Source organism: Epinephelus fuscoguttatus, linkage group LG10, assembly GCF_011397635.1.
Source record: "Epinephelus fuscoguttatus linkage group LG10, E.fuscoguttatus.final_Chr_v1".
NCBI lineage: Eukaryota > Metazoa > Chordata > Actinopteri > Perciformes > Serranidae > Epinephelus > Epinephelus fuscoguttatus.
In genome coordinates this window covers 441,334-460,732 of record NC_064761.1, presented here as the reverse complement: position 1 = coordinate 460,732, position 19,399 = coordinate 441,334, and the positions used below count along the sequence as shown (strand labels likewise).

At 41.6% G+C, this 19,399-nt stretch overlaps 1 protein-coding gene across 1 annotated transcript in view; it reads right to left on the bottom strand.

Annotated features, from left to right (window-relative positions):
* LOC125896482 (aquaporin-4-like) overlaps positions 1 to 19,183 on the bottom strand; it is a 29,625-nt gene extending 10,442 nt beyond the window's left edge. The window contains exons 1-3 of the mRNA XM_049589109.1: positions 19,168 to 19,183; positions 6,538 to 6,994; positions 5,903 to 6,067 (exon numbers count right to left, since the gene is read on the bottom strand). Coding sequence (XP_049445066.1) covers positions 5,903 to 6,067; positions 6,538 to 6,921 — 549 coding nt within the window. The 5' untranslated portion in view covers positions 6,922 to 6,994; positions 19,168 to 19,183. The remainder of the gene's footprint in view (positions 1 to 5,902; positions 6,068 to 6,537; positions 6,995 to 19,167) is intronic.
* Positions 19,184 to 19,399: the final 216 nt, after the last annotated feature.

Genomic DNA, 19,399 nt, shown 5'->3' with positions numbered 1-19,399 from the left:
GTTCCTAAACTTAAGCACATGCTTTTGTTGCCTAAACCTAACTGTGGTTTTTACTGCCGAAACTTAACCACATGCTTTTGTTGACTAAACCCTACCATGTTCTTTCTTTGCCTAAACTTAATTACTTCTTTTGTTGCCTTAAACTTAACCACATCCTTTTGTTGCCCAAACCTAACCATGTCATTTGGTGTCTGAACCTAACTACGTGGGTTTCTTGCACAAACTTTACCACATGCTTTTTTTTTTGCCTAAATCTACCCATGTGCTGTTGTTGCCAAGACTTAACCACATGCTTTTATTGCTTAAACCTAACCATGTGCTTTTGTTGCCCAAACTAAACCACTTGCTTTTGTTGCCTGCACCAAACCATGTGCTTTTGGTGACCAAACCTAAGCACATGCCTTTGTTGCCTAATTCTTACCATGTGCTTTTGTTGCCAAATCTTAACTACATGCTTTTGTTGATGAAACCTAACCATGTGCCTTTGTTGCCTAAACCTAGCCATGTGTCTTTGTTGCCCAAAATTTACAACATGCTTTTGTTGCCTAATCCAAACCACATACTTTTGTTGCCAAGACCTAACCATGTGCTGTTGTTGCCCAAACTTAACCACATATATTTGTTGCCTAACCCTAACCATGCACTTTTGTTGCCCAACCCTAACCACACGTGTTTGTTGCTTAAACCTACCCATGTGCTTTTGTTGCCTAAACCTAACCATATGCTTTTTTTTGCCTAAACCTAACCATATGCTTTTGTTGCCTAAACCTAATCATGTGCTTCTGTCGACCAAACCTAAACACATACTCCTTTGCCTAATCCTAAACATATGCTTTTGTTGCCTAAACCTTAAATGTGCTTTTGTTGCCCAATCTTAACTACATGCTTTTGTTGCCTAAACCTAACCATGTGCCATTGTTGCCCAAAATTAACAACATACTTTTGTTGCCTAAACCTAACCATGTTCTTTTATTGCCAAAACTTAATCGCTTCTTTTGTAGCCTAAATTTAACCATGTGCTTTTGTCTATGAAACTACACCAAATGCTTTTGTTGCCAAAACCTAACCATGGGCCTTTGTTTCCCACATCTAACCACGTGCTTTTGTTGCCTAATTCCAACCAAATACTTTTGTTGCCTAAATCTAACCATGTGCCTTTGTTGCTGAAAAACTCATGCTTTTGTTGCTTGATCCTAACCATATCCTTTTGTTGCCTAAACCTAACCATGTGTTTTTGTTGCCAAAACTTAACTAAATGCTTTTGTTGTGAAAACCCAGTTGCTGAAACCTAACCATGTGCCTTTGTTTCCCAAACAGAATCACATACTTTCATTGTCTAAACCAAACCATATGCTTTTGTCTCTCAAACTTAACCACATGGTTTTGATGCTGAAACCTAACTACCTGCGTTTCTTGCACAAACTTAACCACATGCTTTTGTTGCTTTAATCTACCATGTGCGTTTTTTGCCCAAACTTAACATGTGCTTTTGTCGACCAAGCCAAACCACATGCTTTTGTTGCCCAATCCTAACCATGTGATTTTGTTGCCTAAACCTAACCATGGGCTTGTGTTGCCCAAACTTAACCACATGCTTTTGTTGCCCAAACCTAACCATGTGCTTGTGTTGCCCAAACTTAACCACATGCTTTTGTTGCCTAAACCTTAGCATGTGCTGTTGTTGTCAGAACTAAGCCACATGCTTTCTTTTGCCTAAAGCTAACCCTAACCACATGCTTTTGTTGCCTAAACCTTACCATGTGCTTTTGTTGCCCAAACGTATCCACATGCTTTTGTTGTAAAAAACCCAGTTGCTGAAACCTAACCATGTGCCTTTGTTTCCCAAACAGAATCACATACTTTCATTATCTAAACCAAACCATATGCTTTTGTCTCTCAAACTTAACCACATGCTTTTGATGCACAAACCTAACAAACTGCTTTTGTTGCCCAAACGTATCCACATGCTTTTGTTGCCGAAACCTAATCATGTGTTTTTGTTGCCCAAACTTAACCACATGCTTCTGTTGCCTTAACCTAACCTTGTGCTTTTGTTGCCCAAATTTATCCACATGCTTTTGTTGCCCAAACTTAACCACATGGTTTTGTTGCCCAAACCTAACCACATGCTTTTGTTGCCCAAACTTAATTACGTCCTTTTGTTACCTAAGCTTTACCATGTGCTTTTGTTGCCCAAACTGGTAAGATTTACAGTAAGGTACACAAAATTAGAGTAGTTACTGAGGAACTAATGAGGAATGAATGAGTAGTTAACTGAGGAACTAAGGTACACAAAATTAGAGTAGTTACTGAGGAATTAATGAGGAACAAATAAGGAACGAATGAGTAGTTACTGCGGAACTAATGAGGAACGAATGGGGAACTAATGAGGAACTGAGGAACTAATGAGGAACTAATGATGAAGCTTAGCTTCACTACTTAACTACTCATTCGTTCCTCATTACTTCCTCATTAGTTCTTCAGTAACTACTCTAATTTTGTGTACCTTAGTTCCTCAGTAACTACACATTAGTTCCTCATTAGTTCCTCATAATCCTCTAATTTTGTGTACCTTATAATAAAATGTTACCCCCAAACTTATGCACATGCTTTCATTGCCCAAACTTAACCACATGCTCTTGTTGTCTAAACCTAACCATGCGCTTTTGTTGCCCAAACTTACCATGTGGTTTTGTTGCCCAAACTTAACCACATGCTTTTCTTGCCTAAACATAACCATGTGTTTTTGTTGCCCAAACTTAACCACATGCTTCTGTTGCCTTAACCAAATCATGTGCTTTTGTTTCCCAGGCTTATCCACATGCTTTTGTTGCCCAAACCATCCACATGCTTTTGTCTCCCAAACTTAACCACATGCTCTTGTTGCGTAAGCCTAACCATGTGCTTTTGTCTCCCAAACTTAACCACATGATTTTGTTGCCTAAACTTAACCATGCACTTTTGTTGCCCAAACTTATCCACATGCGTTTGTTGCCCAAACTTAACCACATGCTTGTGTCTCCCAAACTTAACCACATGCTCTGGTTGCGTAAGCCTAACCATGTGCTTTTGTTGCCCTAACCTAACCACATGATTTTGTTGCCTAAACTTAACCATGCGCCTTTGTTGCCCAAACTTAACCACATGCTTTTGTTGCCAAAACGTAAGTACATGCTTGTGTTGCCTATACCTAACCATGTGCTTTTGTTGCCAAAACTTAACTACATGCTTTGGTTGCCTGCACTTAACCATGTGCTTTTGTTACAGAAACCTAAAAATAAGCTTTTTTTGCTCAGACTTTACTATATGCTTTTGTTACCTGAACCTGACCACATGATTTTGTTGCCCTAACCTAACCACATGATTTTGTTGCCTAAACTTAACCATGCGCCTTTGTTGCCCAAACTTAACCACATGCTTTTGTTGCCAAAACGTAAGTACATGCTTGTGTTGCCTATACCTAACCATGTGCTTTTGTTGCCAAAACTTAACTACATGCTTTGGTTGCCTGCACTTAACCATGTGCTTTTGTTACAGAAACCTAAAAATAAGCTTTTTTTGCTCAGACTTTACTATATGCTTTTGTTACCTGAACCTGACCACATGATTTTGTTGCCTTAACCTATGTGCTTTAGTTGCCAAAACATAACTACATGGTTTTGTTGCCTAAACCTAACCATGTGCTTTTGTTGACATCCCATCATTGACATCATTTGTTGCAGTGTCCCAGAATATCAACAGCAGGATGATACTTTGTAGACATTCAAGTCCACTGACAAAGTGGCGATATGTAATGACTTGGGATGGGACAGTGTTGAAACTTTTTAGTTCAGGTAAGAGAAAGATTATGGTTTAACACACTGTCAAGGGGTCATTTTTACCCCCCTGCCATTTTCAAATGCTTGTAACTTCGTCACAATAAAACAAAAAAAAACATCTCTCAGTTCCTTACTGGCGCCGCTCATAATGTAATAACAGCTCATAATGTAATAATGGCTCATATTGTGAGAAAAAGTGTTGCATTATCATCATTTTTAGGTCAAAACTGCACACACTGACAACGAGAGTGCACTTAAGGGCAGAGGTCTATGTTTGTGTTTGACTATGATTTGTTTATAGATGGCGTGACAGTAACCAACTCAAAAGCCAGCTGGAGAAGAGGGTGGATTAGGGAAGAAGGAGGGGGACTGTAGTTCATGTAGTTTAAAAGAGCATTTCCTTTGTTTACTATTGCTACAATAAATGCAGGACACAATAACTTCTACAATAAAAACACATTTAAGATTGGTCTTTTCAAAAAAGTAAGTGAACACTCTCTCCTTCCATACAACCTAGTGAAGACCTTCCCGTCAAAATGTTGCTGTTATTTTATTGTTGGTCTTAATGCCAGTTTAATAAAGACTTGTAATAAGCATTGTTTTCCTACTACTTAAGTTAAATACATGATAGCAGCGTAACATATTCATTCAATTTACTTTATTTTGGAACTTGTGCAAGAATGAGAAGAGTGTTTTAGAACCATGTAATAACAATGGACCAGCTCAAAAGTTCTTAAAATGTGAACACAGCCTGTCAGGACACCCAAGTAAAAACACAAGTCCAAATAAATTTAACTAAACAATATGCATAAATAATACATAACCATAAATCATAGTTGCCAACAAAAATCAAGTCCAGAGGGCTCCATTTGTCAGTGACTGTGCCAGTGTTCACTCAGATCAAGGCTTAACAAGTGAATGGGATTTAAAAAAAAAAAGAAAACTTTACTTCTTCCAGTGAATGTCTTTAATATGGACCCATCCAAAGGATATATGTTTAGTCACGATCCAGGCTGTAATCCACCTGGCATTTTGGCTGAAGAGCTGCCTGATATTGGACGCAGGGCCACTATTGCGTCCAGTCACTCTGTATAACCCACTAATACTTATGCAGCAGTCTTCATCCGTCATAGTATTTAAACTTTCCACCAACTGCTTACCTGGAACAATCAGACAGTGGAAATGAGCATGGCATTCTCAAAGGCCCAAAATACCTAACACGGGTGCCACCTAGTGGCTCAACTTTATACATCTTACATAATAAAATATGAGAATGCAATTACGATTACATAATTCTTGGTTTCACCAGTTTAGTTTACTATGCGCTGAAACCCATGCCGTTTGCTTTATTTGCACCTTTAAGATGTAAAATGATGATAAGGCAGCAGTTTTCTCACAATATGAGCCATTATTACATTACGAATTGTTATTACATTATGAACTGTTATTACATTATGAGCGACGCCAGTAAGGCTCATAATGTAATAGGTTATTACATTATTACATTATGTGCAAAGCCGTTATTACGTTATGTGCTCATGATTTTATTACATTATGAACTTTTATTACATTTAAGTTATTACATTATGAGCCATTACAAGTGCACTCTCGTTGTCAGTGTGTGCAGTTTTGACCTAAAAATGATGATAATGCAACACTTTTTCTCACAATATGAGCCATTATTACATTATAAGCTGTTATTACATTATGAGCGACGCCAGTAAGGCCCATAATGTAATAAGTTATTACATTATTACATTATGCACAAAGCTGTTATTACGTTATACGCTCATGATTTTATTACATTATGAGCCGATTATTACATTATGAACTTTTATTACATTTCTGTTTATTACATCATGAAGCGTTATTACATTATCAGCCATTATTACATCATGAGTTGCTACAACATTCATAATGCGTAAGGCAAGAGATGCCATCAAGTGTGATTGCTGTATGAGAGCAGTGTTTTGACCCATTTATGATGAATGGATGTGATACTGAGCTCCCTTTGTAATTCTACATTATTATCTTATTCTGTTTATTCATTCATTGGAAGAGCTGGGCAAGTGTTGTGTACTTACAGCAAACAGGTGACCAATACACACAGACAGGCCAATAGCCAAAGCAGATGAACCCTTGAGGTCACTGCGTTTGTTGTCACAAGTGGCAAACACAGTGAAGACCAACTGAAAGGTGATGAAGAGTTCTACAACCAATGCGTTTCCCACAGAAATGCTCATATTTACCTGTGATGGAAACACAACAGCAGCAAAGAATTACATCATCAGATTTCAATAACTCATACCTTGCATTAAAATGTGATCTGTATATAAATATAAGACATGGAGGACACATTGCTATTTCACTTGTATTGCAGTCCATTTAATCTAAGCGGACCTTGCCTGAAGTTATTAGACTTTTACCAGCATTTTTCTGGCCTAACACTAACCTGCTGACTTGTGAGTCTGATATCCTCCAGCTGCTCTGGTAAAGATATAACCTTCAGATAGTCTTTTTGTGCTAAACACTACTTTCAGGATTAGAAAATCAGAACTGATCCTGTGATCTCTGTTGATGTTAGATGAAAACTAGATTAACTGAGATTATTTTCTTGGAATTACCTTTGAGACAGCAAAGTATTGTGAGAAGTCCTGTGGCAATAATTACTGTGAAACAAGCAGTGAACAATTAACTAATTAAAAAAAAAAGGACAAACCGTGGTGATGCCCATGCTACCCCTAACAGAGGCTGGGGTGATGCCATACAAAATGGCAGCCCCCACTATGGCTCCGGTACACTGTGCCAGCAGGAAGAAGACAGCTTTAGCCAGACTGAGCTTTCTGGTCACCACCATGGCTGCTGTGACTGCAGGGTTGATATGAGCACCACTAATGTGGCTGAAGCACTGCACCATGGTGGCAATAGTCAGACCAAAGCAGAGTGAGATGAGTACCAGGTCAGGGGGATGGGGATCCTTCTCAGCAGCCCCCCAGTTGATGGTTGACCCAAGGCTGAGCAGGACAAATAGCAGCATGGCGAAGAACTCAGCACCCACACAGCGCCAGAACTCCTGAGTCCAGATGCCCTTGAAAGCAGTCATTATTTTGTCTTGAGGGCAGCAGGATGGAGACCAGAACTGAAAGTGTGGTGTGCAGCAAGTGAAGCAGCACCTCCTGGAAAGTATGAAGGGGGGACAAAGATCAATAAAGGGGGGAAAAAAGGTATGAGGGAGGATTATAATCACTAAATTAAGAAAGAAATCACAGTTGTCTTCCACATCTAGTGTTGATAGAGTAACACTGTCTATGTATGTTTATATGTTATGTGTTAGATACAAAAGAGGCAGAACTATGCTGCAATGGCATTGTGCCACACCCTGAAGGTGTTTAAGCATGCAGAAGCAATGCTCTGGACCACTTTACAAAATATCCAGTCAGCTCTTACCAGGCGCAGAAAATATCAGTCATTAGTCTGTTTTAAAAAGAGCTTCAGCCATAAAGCAGTGATGCTGTCCTTCAGTAGGTGATTTAAGGGCCATCCCCCCCTGTTAGCAAAATGACCAAAATGTGTCCCCCTTGTGTCCAGACCTAGACGCTGTCCTGCCCAGACCCAGGTCTATAACTGACATTCCACCGGACGCAATAGCATTAGCGTCAGCTATTGGACTTCTACATGACTACATGACTACTTTTAATCACTGCACACGCCCCCCTCAGGAAAACTGCTCCTACCATTACAAAGACTGTCAAGACATGGCTGAATGGCGTCTCTCAGCAGCTGCAGGACTGCTTTGACAGGACCGACTGGGACGTTTTTGAACACCCAGAGATATTCACAGACAGTGTTTTATGTTACATTAAGAACTGCATAGACAGTGTCACAGTGGACAAGCGCATCCGGATCTACCCCAACCAGAAGCCCTGGATGACCCAGGAGGTCCAGGACAGCAACAACAGCAGGCAGGTGTGGCAAGGTGTTCAGCATCTCACCAACTACAGGACCAACCTCAGAGCTGCTGAAGGGGATGCTGTGCTGGCAGACGAGCTGAACCTCTTCTTTGCCTGCTTTGAGGTGGAGCAACCAGAGGCAGCCACACTACCCTCCATGGTCCACAGCAGCCCCTCAGCGTCAGCACCGCGTCCCCACAGGGCTGTGTGCTGAGCCCCTTGTTCTACACCCTCTACACCAAAGACTGCTCCCCCGCCCACCTCAACAACACCATTATCAAGTTCATGGACGACACCACTGTGGAGGGCTGATCTCTGGGGGGGATGAGTCCGCCTACACGCAGTTGACAGTGTGGCGCAAGGAGAATAACCTGCTCCTTAACACCTCAAAAACCAAGGAGCTGGTAATAGACTTCAGGAAAAAGAAAACGGACATTCCACCACTACTCAGTAGTGGGAACTGTGTGGAGAGGGTGCTGACTTGCGCTTCCTGGGAGTCCACATTGAGGAAGACTTCACCTGGAGCAAGAACACCTCTGAGTTGCTGAAAAAGGCCCAGCAGAGACTATACTTCCTGAGGGTGCTCAGGGGGAACAACATCACCCAGAGACTGCTGGTGTCCTTTTATCGATGCTCTATTGAGAGCATCCTGACATACTGTATGTGTGTGTGGTACACCAGCTGCACAGTGACTCAGAGGAAAAAGTTCCAGAGGATCATAAACACAACTCAGAAGATCATCGGCTGCCCTCTCCTCTCTCTGGAAGAACTGCACAGTTCCTGTTGTTTCAGAAAAGCCTGGAACATTATAAAGGACACTTCACACCCTGGTTATTCCCTGTTTGAACTGTTGCCATCAGGCAGACGATATAGACAAACAGATTCAGAAACAGCTTCTACCCATTGCAATAACTTCACTTAACAAAGCAAGAAGGCAATAAAAGGTGTTTAGTGCAAAAAGGGACTGTGCAAATGACAGAGGAGAGAATGTATGCTGTGAGTTGTTTTTAGCTGTCTTCTTTTTAATGCTGCTTATGGTTTTATATGATATAGTTTTATGAGTTGATGCCCTGACAAGGTGGCACAATTTCGTTGTACATGTGACGATGACAAATAAATGATATTCCACTTTATATTCTATTTTACTTTTGACAGAACGTTTATATTTTGAAGGAGTTATATGTAAGAAATCTAAAGCAAATAGTCGTAAAATCATCCTAATATGTCACAGAGACTAAGGACTAATGTTCATATAACATACTGATCTCACGGACAACAATAGTACAGCCAGAATATTTGCATTTAGAAAACATTTTTACAGTCCGCAAATCATGTTTATGTTTTGAATTTAAGTTTTGGCCTGTTGCGCCACCCACCGCTGTCTACCAGTCATGCAGTCAGTAGAGTCTCAACATCAGTTACAGTTACGACTGAGCTACAGCAGCACGGCAAGCAGCTGTATCCTGCTGCCAGGATACAGCTCCTAAGCTGTATCCTGGCAGCAGCGTTAGCAGCAGAGAAGCCGGACTTGCTTGAACGGTTCGCTGGAAAACCGAAGATCAAGGACGCGGCAACGTGGCCCTGCCACGGCAGCCACCCGTGGGCAAACAAATCAGTCTCCAGCGTGCCGCTGTCCAGCAACCTCAAATCTGTAGGGGAGGGAGGGGCGGACACGAGTCACGGCAGTATTTTAAATTTGAGTGCAGTAACCGTTTTGGCCACATTTTTACATACAGCGCCTTTAAATCAGGGGCAACCTCAGAGAATTGAAGCCAGTGCAGAAGTATATGTATGCACCACAAAAGCACAAGATTAACTTAAATGACAGGAGACTTAATGTAACAGCGGCATTACCCATTCTTAAGGGGTCCTGATTTCACATCTAGATTTAAAACCTTCATTGCCGTTATCATTTGCTACACTCTCATTTCCAGATCATTCATTAGAACTAATACATACAAAATGCACAGAGAGTGGGAGAGACAGAGGGTGAGAGGTTGCCCATAACTCATATTTTTCCCTGAGGTCGAGGAACCTTAAAGGGCCAGTGTGTAATATTTGGCATGGTTTATTGTCAAATCTGAATCTGAATCTGAATATTCTACCCATTAATAATGTTTATATAAATGTATAATTACTATAAAATAAAATTCATTTGGTTTTCGTAGCCTTATAATTATGCTTTAATATGTATATATATATATATATATATATATATATATATATATATATATATCACAGCATATATGTATATAGCAAGGGCCTTGCTTTAGAGAGGTCGCCATCTTGCGCCGCCATGTATGTACGGCAGCCCGAGCGGACAATCCAGCCAGCCAGAGAACGCGTTTCGCGTGTATAAATAAACCAACGAAGAAGACAGCGGAAGGAAGGAAGAAGGAGGAGGAAACAGCAGAGAGTGTTAGTAGTTCGTCGATAGAGAGTAGTGAAAAGATTTTTGTGGTTATAAAGTTTGCGAATAGACCACACTAAATACGCAACAGGAGAGAATGAACCCGAACCGTCATCTGCGAGGAAAAGAAGATGCAAAGAGGGGCAAAGAAAACGGGACAAGCGGCGGCAGAGAATAAACATCGGTCATGTTTTTCAGCGATGGAGGGGGTTCATGAAGGACAAAGGGTTTCAATCCGACGCTGAAGTGGCATGTTTTCTGCTGGACAGGTAAACTACTAAAATAAATGCTACTATTTGTCAGCACGTAGTATAATAGCGTTACGTGTTGGACTCGACAAATAGGGAGTGAGGAGGAGAGTTGGTAACGTTACATCATCTCCAGGTAGAGCTATTACTGTAAAACACTTGCGAAAGTTTTAGTCTTATGTCAAAGGCATAACAGGCATAACATCCTCCCCTCCTCCTCTTCCTGCACCTCTTCCTCTCCCTCATCTTCCTCCTCTGCCTCTCCCTCTCCCTCGTCTTCCTCTTCTCCCTCTCCCTCTCCGTCCTCTCCCTTCTCTCCCTGTCTCCTGTGGAAAATCACTCTGCAAACGCATATTATAATATGTAACGTTAACGGTTATCCTACCAACCTAATGATTATTTGCCACACTGTGCCATGACTTTATTTAGCATTACTGCGCTAATGTTTGCTCGGGTTACCAAAACAATTAGGAATAAAACACTCTTAACCTCTCACAGATGACCTATAACATATCGTAATATGGTTTAGATCTTCACCTCATTGCTTGTTGGTTCGGATATGTTACCGGCAGAGACGCTGCTCTCCGTCGCGGATGACGCCATTTTTCCAAAGTGTTTTGGTCCTCGGAGGCCACCGTAACTTTGCAGACAGGAGGGGTAAGCACATGCGAGCGAGCGCTGCAATCTAGAATCTAAACACTACATGTCACTGTTTTCAACCCATTTTACACACTGGCCCTTTAATCCAGGCCTGTACATAATCAAATAAACATTCAAACTCGGGACCATTCCAGATAAATGCCCCATTAACCATTAAGATAATTACTGATCATGATCTTTTCATTTAGATATTTGAATTATTTGAATTATTCCCACAGTTTGCCACATATTAATATCGCATCAATTGTTAATCTTACAACAAAAGAAGGTTAAAGGTTTAAGTTTACAATAAGACACAGGAACATCACCACGGTTCACGGATTTCATGTGTGTGATTCACATGATACTGCCTATCTCTTTCATCTTGAGCCTCAGACTGGATTTATTCTAGATTATAGCTGTTTCTTTGTCCCTTTGATTTAAGTGGGAACAGTGTTATTCCATCACCATGTACCTGTCAGATGCTCTGGCCTCACGTGAAGTGTATCCAAAATGCAACTCTGTTGCCTAAGTTAAGTAATGAGTCAAGACATCCTACTGCTGTGATCCCCCACACAGAGCAGCTGAGCTGACCCTCTGTCTCTGAGGTTTGTAATGTCTTGCATTGTCTGCTCAGTGTCACAGTGTGTGTGTTAGTGAGCTGTGGCAGCATGGCGGTTTAAAATGAGGAAAGATCAGTGCAAGATGTGCTGAGATCACCAAAATATTATAAAACAACTTGGGCCCCGTTTCCCAGAGCCTTCATAGCGCTACGTGCATCGTAAGTTGTATTTTAAGGTCTCCCTTAAGTTTACGGGCTGTTTCCCAGAGTCTCCTTAGTGAAGATATATCTTCTGAAAGGTATATCTTAAGAAGCGCAGTCTGAACCACTCGTAAGTTGTTCCTTAGTGATGCACTCCGTTCATCCTGTCACAGTTTTAGCTTTATTAGGCCAAAATTATGCTTTTTAAATGGACAGTTGCAGTATAATTCACATCTAGACTCCTTGTGCAAATTCTATCATTAGTTTAAAATTAACTTCATGAAAAATAATAATGAATATTGAATATTATGAATATATAGGTTTATTTATTTAGGAAGCTAATCACGTGGGTGGCACCAGCTACATAGGCGATCAAGCACGTCGCCTCTGTTTGCTTCATTGTAGACAAAATTATGGCTGCATTGCAGCATATCATTGCGCTCAATCAACTGAACCAAAGGCGTCACCGTCCACGGCATCCCACCTCTGATATGTGAGGCTCTGCAGGCACCTCTCAAGCAGGGGGGTCGTGTGGAACGGGGGGAGAGCCAGAGCACGAGGAACTTCAGGGTAGCGAGGCCCCCCACAGCAGGGGAGTGGGGGGTGGACAGACATCAATGCCCCCCATGATGCCTTAGTAGGCTGTGTGGCCTATGACTGAGAGGACTTTTTCCTCCTCCGGGGTGAGGGTGGGAGCAGCCCTGGGTCCACCACCGGTTTTGGCAGCCTCTCGGCGAACTGCCGCCCCTCGCCTTTTGGCCAAACTGGCGGAGTCTTGCCACTTCTTCTGGACCACGGCCCACTGTCTGGGTGGACCAGAGCCGGAGGCAGCCATTTTCTGGGCAATGTTGGCCCACTCAGCAGCCTTTGCCTTGTTAGAACTGCCATTGTGAAAACATCTGAACAACACACACAGCACACTGAACAATCCCACCTCATCCAGTATCACCTTCAGTTCTTCCTTTGTGAAGGTCACTACCCTCTTGCGCCATTCTTTCTCAGCCATTCTGTCACAATGCCGCACATATGTGCAGCTACCCATGAGCTTATATAGGCTACATGAACCAATCCCAGTGTGCAATACAGTAAATTGGTAATCGCATGCACCTGCAATTAATTACAGCACACACACACACACACACACACACACACAATGAAACGTGGATACTTGCTTCAGACTTAAGACACACAAAACACTCGTCTGAACGGAAATTTAGTTTTAAAACGTTGCTTTTAAAAATACCCGTGTAGCCTATGTGTGGACGAGGCTTCAAATAGATGAGCAGATGTTCTGTAAAAGGCATATCCTCATTATGATATAATATTTGGTGAAGGTAAAATTATTATGGCAATACTTTTTTTATATTACGTCATTTATTTACCTTTATATGAAATCAGTCAATGCATGCAGCATTGATTAATACACTTTCAGCACCGTGGTGAAGGACAGCTCCAACTTCCAATGTATCTTACCAGCTCTCCTTACGAGCACCCGCTAAGGGACAGTTTGGGAAACACTCATAGGAAAAGAAACTCCTTAGCTAAGGTATATCTCAGAGACCTTTGTAGAGCGCTAAGGTACATCACAACTGGGAAAGGGGGCCTTGACTGGTACGCTGGTTCACACCCAGCCAACACAACATGATACCGTACACCATTCAGTCTGGAGGACTTAGAGGGATTCATTGATCACTGCTAGTACCAGTGCGCAATCTGCCTGAAACTTCACAAGTTCATTAAGAGTCTAGGCCTGGACATGTGACATGAGTTTTGTCGATGGGTGTGGCTAAATGGTATGACCACGCCCCTTAACGAGCAGCCCCCGCTGCATGTTTCACCGACATGCACGAAAATCGGTACATACCTGTATCATGCCCAGATGCACAAAGACCCATTGCCTAAATCCAATAGGAACTCGGCCATTTTGAATTTCGTGGTTATTTTTGGCGTTTCACACATCTTGTGATTTAACGAACTTGTCCTACAGATTTAATCAGATTGGCTCCAAACTTGGTTTATGTGAGCCTGACTACGTTGTGACCAAATGTTATAACAGGATCTGCCCAGTGTTGAATGGCACACCCACTGCGGAACGTTGAATTTTGAGGTCTTGCCATGAAAAACAAAATTGCTATAACTTTGGTGTAAATGGTCCCATCTCCACCAAACTTCACATGATTCATATTAGTCTTACCCTGAAAACATTTATGGGACCATATTTCCTGATGCTCAGCGTGCCACCTAGTGGTGACAGGAAGTAGGTCTTTTCAAACAATTATCTTCTGATTTACCTAAAATTAAAATGCTGTGGTCAATATTTGATGTAGAAAAACATGACGTATCATTAGTGTATTCTCCAGCTCCCTGAAGTGGTACAAAATATGAAAAAGGCCATCTCAGGATATGCCATCTCACTCCTGTGTGCTGTGTCTGACTGTGACAGGAGTAAACGGCCGTGTCAGCCAACGTCCTGCCAGCACCCCCGAGTTGCATAAAGGTGTGAGGGCCTGTTCATCGCTGCTTGCAGCTTTAATTATTATAATTATTATTATTGACGTGATCCCTCAAAGTTTAGGATTACGATGGCGCTGCTCAACTGGCGACTTGCTTTCCTAGTAATCTGTCTAGTAATCTGGCGTGTTTCGTGTGTTTTAGTGTATTTTGATTTTTTGTCTGTTTGTGTACCTCTCAACTGGATTCTAAGCAGCATGTGGATGTTTTTGTGTAAGCAAATTTTATTGTTTATTGGACTGATCGGACTGTGTTTGTTGCAAACACCTGACATGTGGGATGCTGTCAGCATGGCACACCGGCGTAATGTGGAAAAGCCAGTGACTTACACTTGGAATACACTCATGCCCTGGCAGGCCGAATGACACCCAGCCCCGGACTACTTGACAACATACCGGATGATCTGAAACGACTGGCAGGATAAATCGAGAGGTGGACCGGGTCGACAGCTCCCAGCTGCGGCAACCCCTGCAGACCTACAGCCCGGAGGAGGAAGCGAGGCAGACAGGGAGGCATCAGGACGCGCATCGTGCCTCAATAGCAGACAGTGTGTGTAACCTGCAACAACAATTCCCTGACGGCCCCACAATAGTTCTGGGCGATCTTAATACCTGCAACCTGGAGAAGACCTTAATATACGACGTCCCTCTGTCCTTATGACCCTCACAGCTGATAAGGAAAAACTCCCCCAAAAAAAACCTTTAACGGGGGAAAAAAAACAGTAGAAACCTCAGGAAGAGCAACTGAGGAGGAATCCCTCTTCCAGGACGGACAGACGTGCGAGAGAGAGAGAGAGAGAGAGAGAGATGCAGGTAATGACAGTAGCTTACAACAACATTATTGAAAGTAATAATATTATAGTTATAGTTCTGGCTACTGTGGTACAATATGTTGAAAGTATGTCTTAATATCTGGCAGTATACATGTGTGACAATAGTCATATGTGTATAATAACAGTAGAAGTATGACTAATGACTAATGATAACAGCAGCAGCAGGAGGCATCTGGCAGGACCACGGCAGCAGCACAACCACACACGTCACGCTGTCCAGGCACCGCTGCGATATGAGTTAATCTGAGAGACAGTGGAGATACAATGTGTTGTATCTCATCCTCACCTACCGGACCAAACTAAAAAGCAGTAAACCTCTGGATAAGCAACAAATCTTACATAACCAAAGACATTAAACAAGAAATGAATCAGAGGAAAATAGACTTCAAAAATAAGGACAAATCGGACCTGCTAAAGAGGGGCAAGGAGGTGAGAGACAAAATCAGGAGGGCAAAGGTCACTCACAGGAGACATCTAGAGGAGTATTTTAAGGCAGACAACCCCAGGGAAATGTGGGAAACTATGAAAACTATGGCAGGTATACCCATCAAACGACACAATCTAATGGCAGCAACCAGTGAGGCGGCCTCTGCTATAGAGCTGAACACTTTTTTCCACCAGGTTTGAGACCTCTGGGACTGTAGAGAGTTGCAGTGATGTGCTGAAATCAGTATTCACACAGTGTGATGACAGAGTGGAAATCACAGTAGGACAGGTGGCCGATGCATTTAAAAACCTCCCATATAATCCCACTCCCTAAGAAAACATGTCCCAAAGAGTATAACGACTATCGACCTGTGGCTCTTACCTCTGTACTATTGAAATCACCGGAAAAAATCATCTCCCATCTGCTTTCTCAGTTAATTCAGGATAAATTAGACCCCTACCAGTTTGCTTACAAGCGCAAGCGCAGTACTAAAGATGCAGTAGCCACCCTCACGCATCTGGTCTCAAAGCATCTGGGTACAACAAAAAGCAGACCCTATGCCAGAGTACTGTTTATTGACTTCTCCTCAGCATTTAACACAATCAAACCGGACTTACTGCTTACCAAAATGCACCAGTTAGAGATAAATCCATGTCTCATTCATTGGTACAACTCTTCCTCACTAACAGACAACAGTTGGTCAAAATCAACAACACATTCTCTCCCCCCCACTCACAACCAGTACTGGCACTCCGCAAGGCTGTGCCAGCGCACCACTGTTATTCATCATCTACACCAATGACTGCATCATCAGCATGACCAATCAATATCTGATCAAATTCTCGGATGACGGATGATGATGGAGGGGGACAAACCAGACCCCTATTTTGATAGTGTGAACACAGTGGTCCAATGGTGTAGCCAGAATGCCCTCATCTTAAACTCCACCAAAACAGAGGAGGTCATTTTTGGATCCACACAGTTCACACCAGCCCTGGTCATCATTCATAACAAATCCATAAAGCAGTCCTCATTCTTTAGATATTTGGGAGTGTATGTGGACAGTGCTCTCTCCTGGTCACATCATGTGGATCACGTATGCAGCAAGGTGCAGCAGAGAATCTACTCGACTTAGATCTTTTGGAGTCAGCAGGGAGATTCTCCACCTCTTCTTCTGCTCCACAATCCACAGCATCCTGCTATGTTTTGTACATTTATACCTACTCAAGCTCTGTATGTCACCCTATTCTCTCTTTCTGTCCTTGTGTTTGTGTATATACACCCTTTTTGTTTGTTTGTTTTTTGTTTTTGTTTAATTTGTGTTTACTTGTTTTGTACCTGATAAGTCACCACTGTGTGAATTTTGCACCAATTAAAAAAAAGAAAAGAAAAAAAAAACGCTATTGACGCAGAAAGTAGTGATGTTACCACCATGCTACTGAGAAATGCAGAAAAAAATTGTAACATTGCTACTTGTAGTGACGCTACTGCCCAACACTGCTGAGATATGTTACTGGTTACATTGAAGATTCAGGATTTGCTCACAAAATATAACAATTAAAATATGATATATTCATTAAACTATCCAGCATTATATAAGAAATGAACAGTCCACCATGAGCAGATGTTGAGTAAATGTACTTTGTGCTGATAATGTCTCTTTTCACTCTTCACTTTAAGTAAAAATTTGAATGCAGCAGCCTAAATAAATAAAAAAAAAATAGAGCATAACATACTTAAGATAACATACCTTACATTTTACTTAAGAGACTACTCTCTAATCTAATACAAGTTCAGGCAGTTCTCACAAATCTTTTTTGTGTGTTTTCTTACTTAAAGCAATGTACCCAAATCATACATATCCCACGTATATAATAATAATAATTTTAAAAAAAATTGTAGCATATCATACAAATCGTTGTATAGAATACATTGACAAGTTACATCATTCTAATTTCAACAGCATCAGAACTAATTAAAATATAGACTTGGTCTCAGAAATTATTTTCACACCTGAAAATCAGTGTTTTTCCTGTAAAATCGTCACCACACTTCTTCACACAACTATGAAATTTCAGGAGCAAGATCAGGAAAGAGGTGGCCATCTGATAAAAATGTATTATGACTCATACGTCATTTCTTCTTGGTGAAAGTGGTGCTCTTACAACTATCTCATTGTTACAACTATCCCTGGTCTCCCCTTGTAGCTGCAGGTGGTCAGGTAACCTGCATCTTTCCTTTACGGCATCAGTAAAGGCAGGGTCATATCCAAAAGGTCAGATAAGAGCATCACCTTAAAGTCAACAAAAGTATAAAATAATCAGGTGAGGTATGATATAACCCACCAAAGTTTTTCCTTTTGTTAAGTTAAATCACAGATAAATTCAAACAGCAATGTTTTATCATGGCTGTCGCTTCAACTTGTTGCAGCCCATGGTCAAACTTTCTAAATATATATCCACCTGAAGACGGGTCCATGTCATTGGTCCGCGGTGCTGAACGGCTTGCGGCGGCCGTATGGTGCACCGCGACCGGCTCTGGGTCAGCTGGGAAAGGCTTGAGGTAGAGCAGGCTCACGGCTTATGTGTTTGTCACTTTCTTTTTCATTTTAACCCACACCATGATCTTTTCCTGACCCTAACCAAGTGGTTTTTGTGCCTAAACCTAACCAGACCTTAACCACAGGGCATCATGATGATTTCGGAACGGACTTCGGAACAATGAGTTTAATATGGTCGGAACAATGGGCTGTCGAACCAATGGGCTGTCGGACCAATGGGCAGTTCCCCCTGAGGACTACATATAAATAAATAGCAAATAAATACCATCAGCATAAGAATAGACCTGAGACAGCAGAAAACGAAACAAAAGTCTAAGTCTGTTTCTTCTTTAGATCGTAAATAACAAGACAAAATAACAAAACTATAAGCCTACTTTATATCTATCACAACTTCCAGTTTTCAAACTGCACAGTAATCTATGTTTGTTTTTCTCATCTCGTCTATTTTTAATTGTTCTGATGGATTATTATTATGGTGCAGATAGTCACTCACAGTTCTAAACTGCGGCATCAATGCAAATTATTGTCCAGAAAAAAAAATCAAACAAACAAACAAAAACAAAACAATGAAAGAATGTGAGCCACCATACCACCACCATTCATAGTCACAATATACAAACCACCCGTCACAACAATTAAATCCAAAAATCCCTAAAGCCAAGCCATTAAAACTAAGTTTGTAAACATGCAAAAAATATCATATTAATATATTTGTCGGTGAAGATTCTCAGTCATTTAGAACTGAAGAAGCTTCTTGGATGAGAGGCGAAACGTCTTCAAGAAACGCAAGCAAGTCCAGTTGCCTACGATATAGCACTTACCATATTAATATAATATTAAGATATTATAAGATTACGTCTCAATTTTATGACAGAAAGTGTTTCTTAGTAGGACAATTTGCCCAATATCATATAGGCTCATAATATCACTTAGCTCAGTCACAATACCAACCCGACCCACAACTTTCCGTAGCTCCCCAGCTCCTGTGCATCTTTAAGCGTGTACTCACCTTATGCGTTCCAGAGCCCTGCTACTCTCCGTCATGACTCCACCAGCCTCTGTGGATGTTTCTGTCTTTTATAGCGGTGGCCGGCCATGGGTTGGGGGCGGGAGGGAGGCCTGCTTTATCCCGGTCTATCTGAAATTGGATCTGATGAGAGGAAAAGAACCATCCGAAAAATAAAATGACTGTGGGGTAACTCAGTTCATACTCGAAGGGAATACTTTTAAAAAACAGTTAC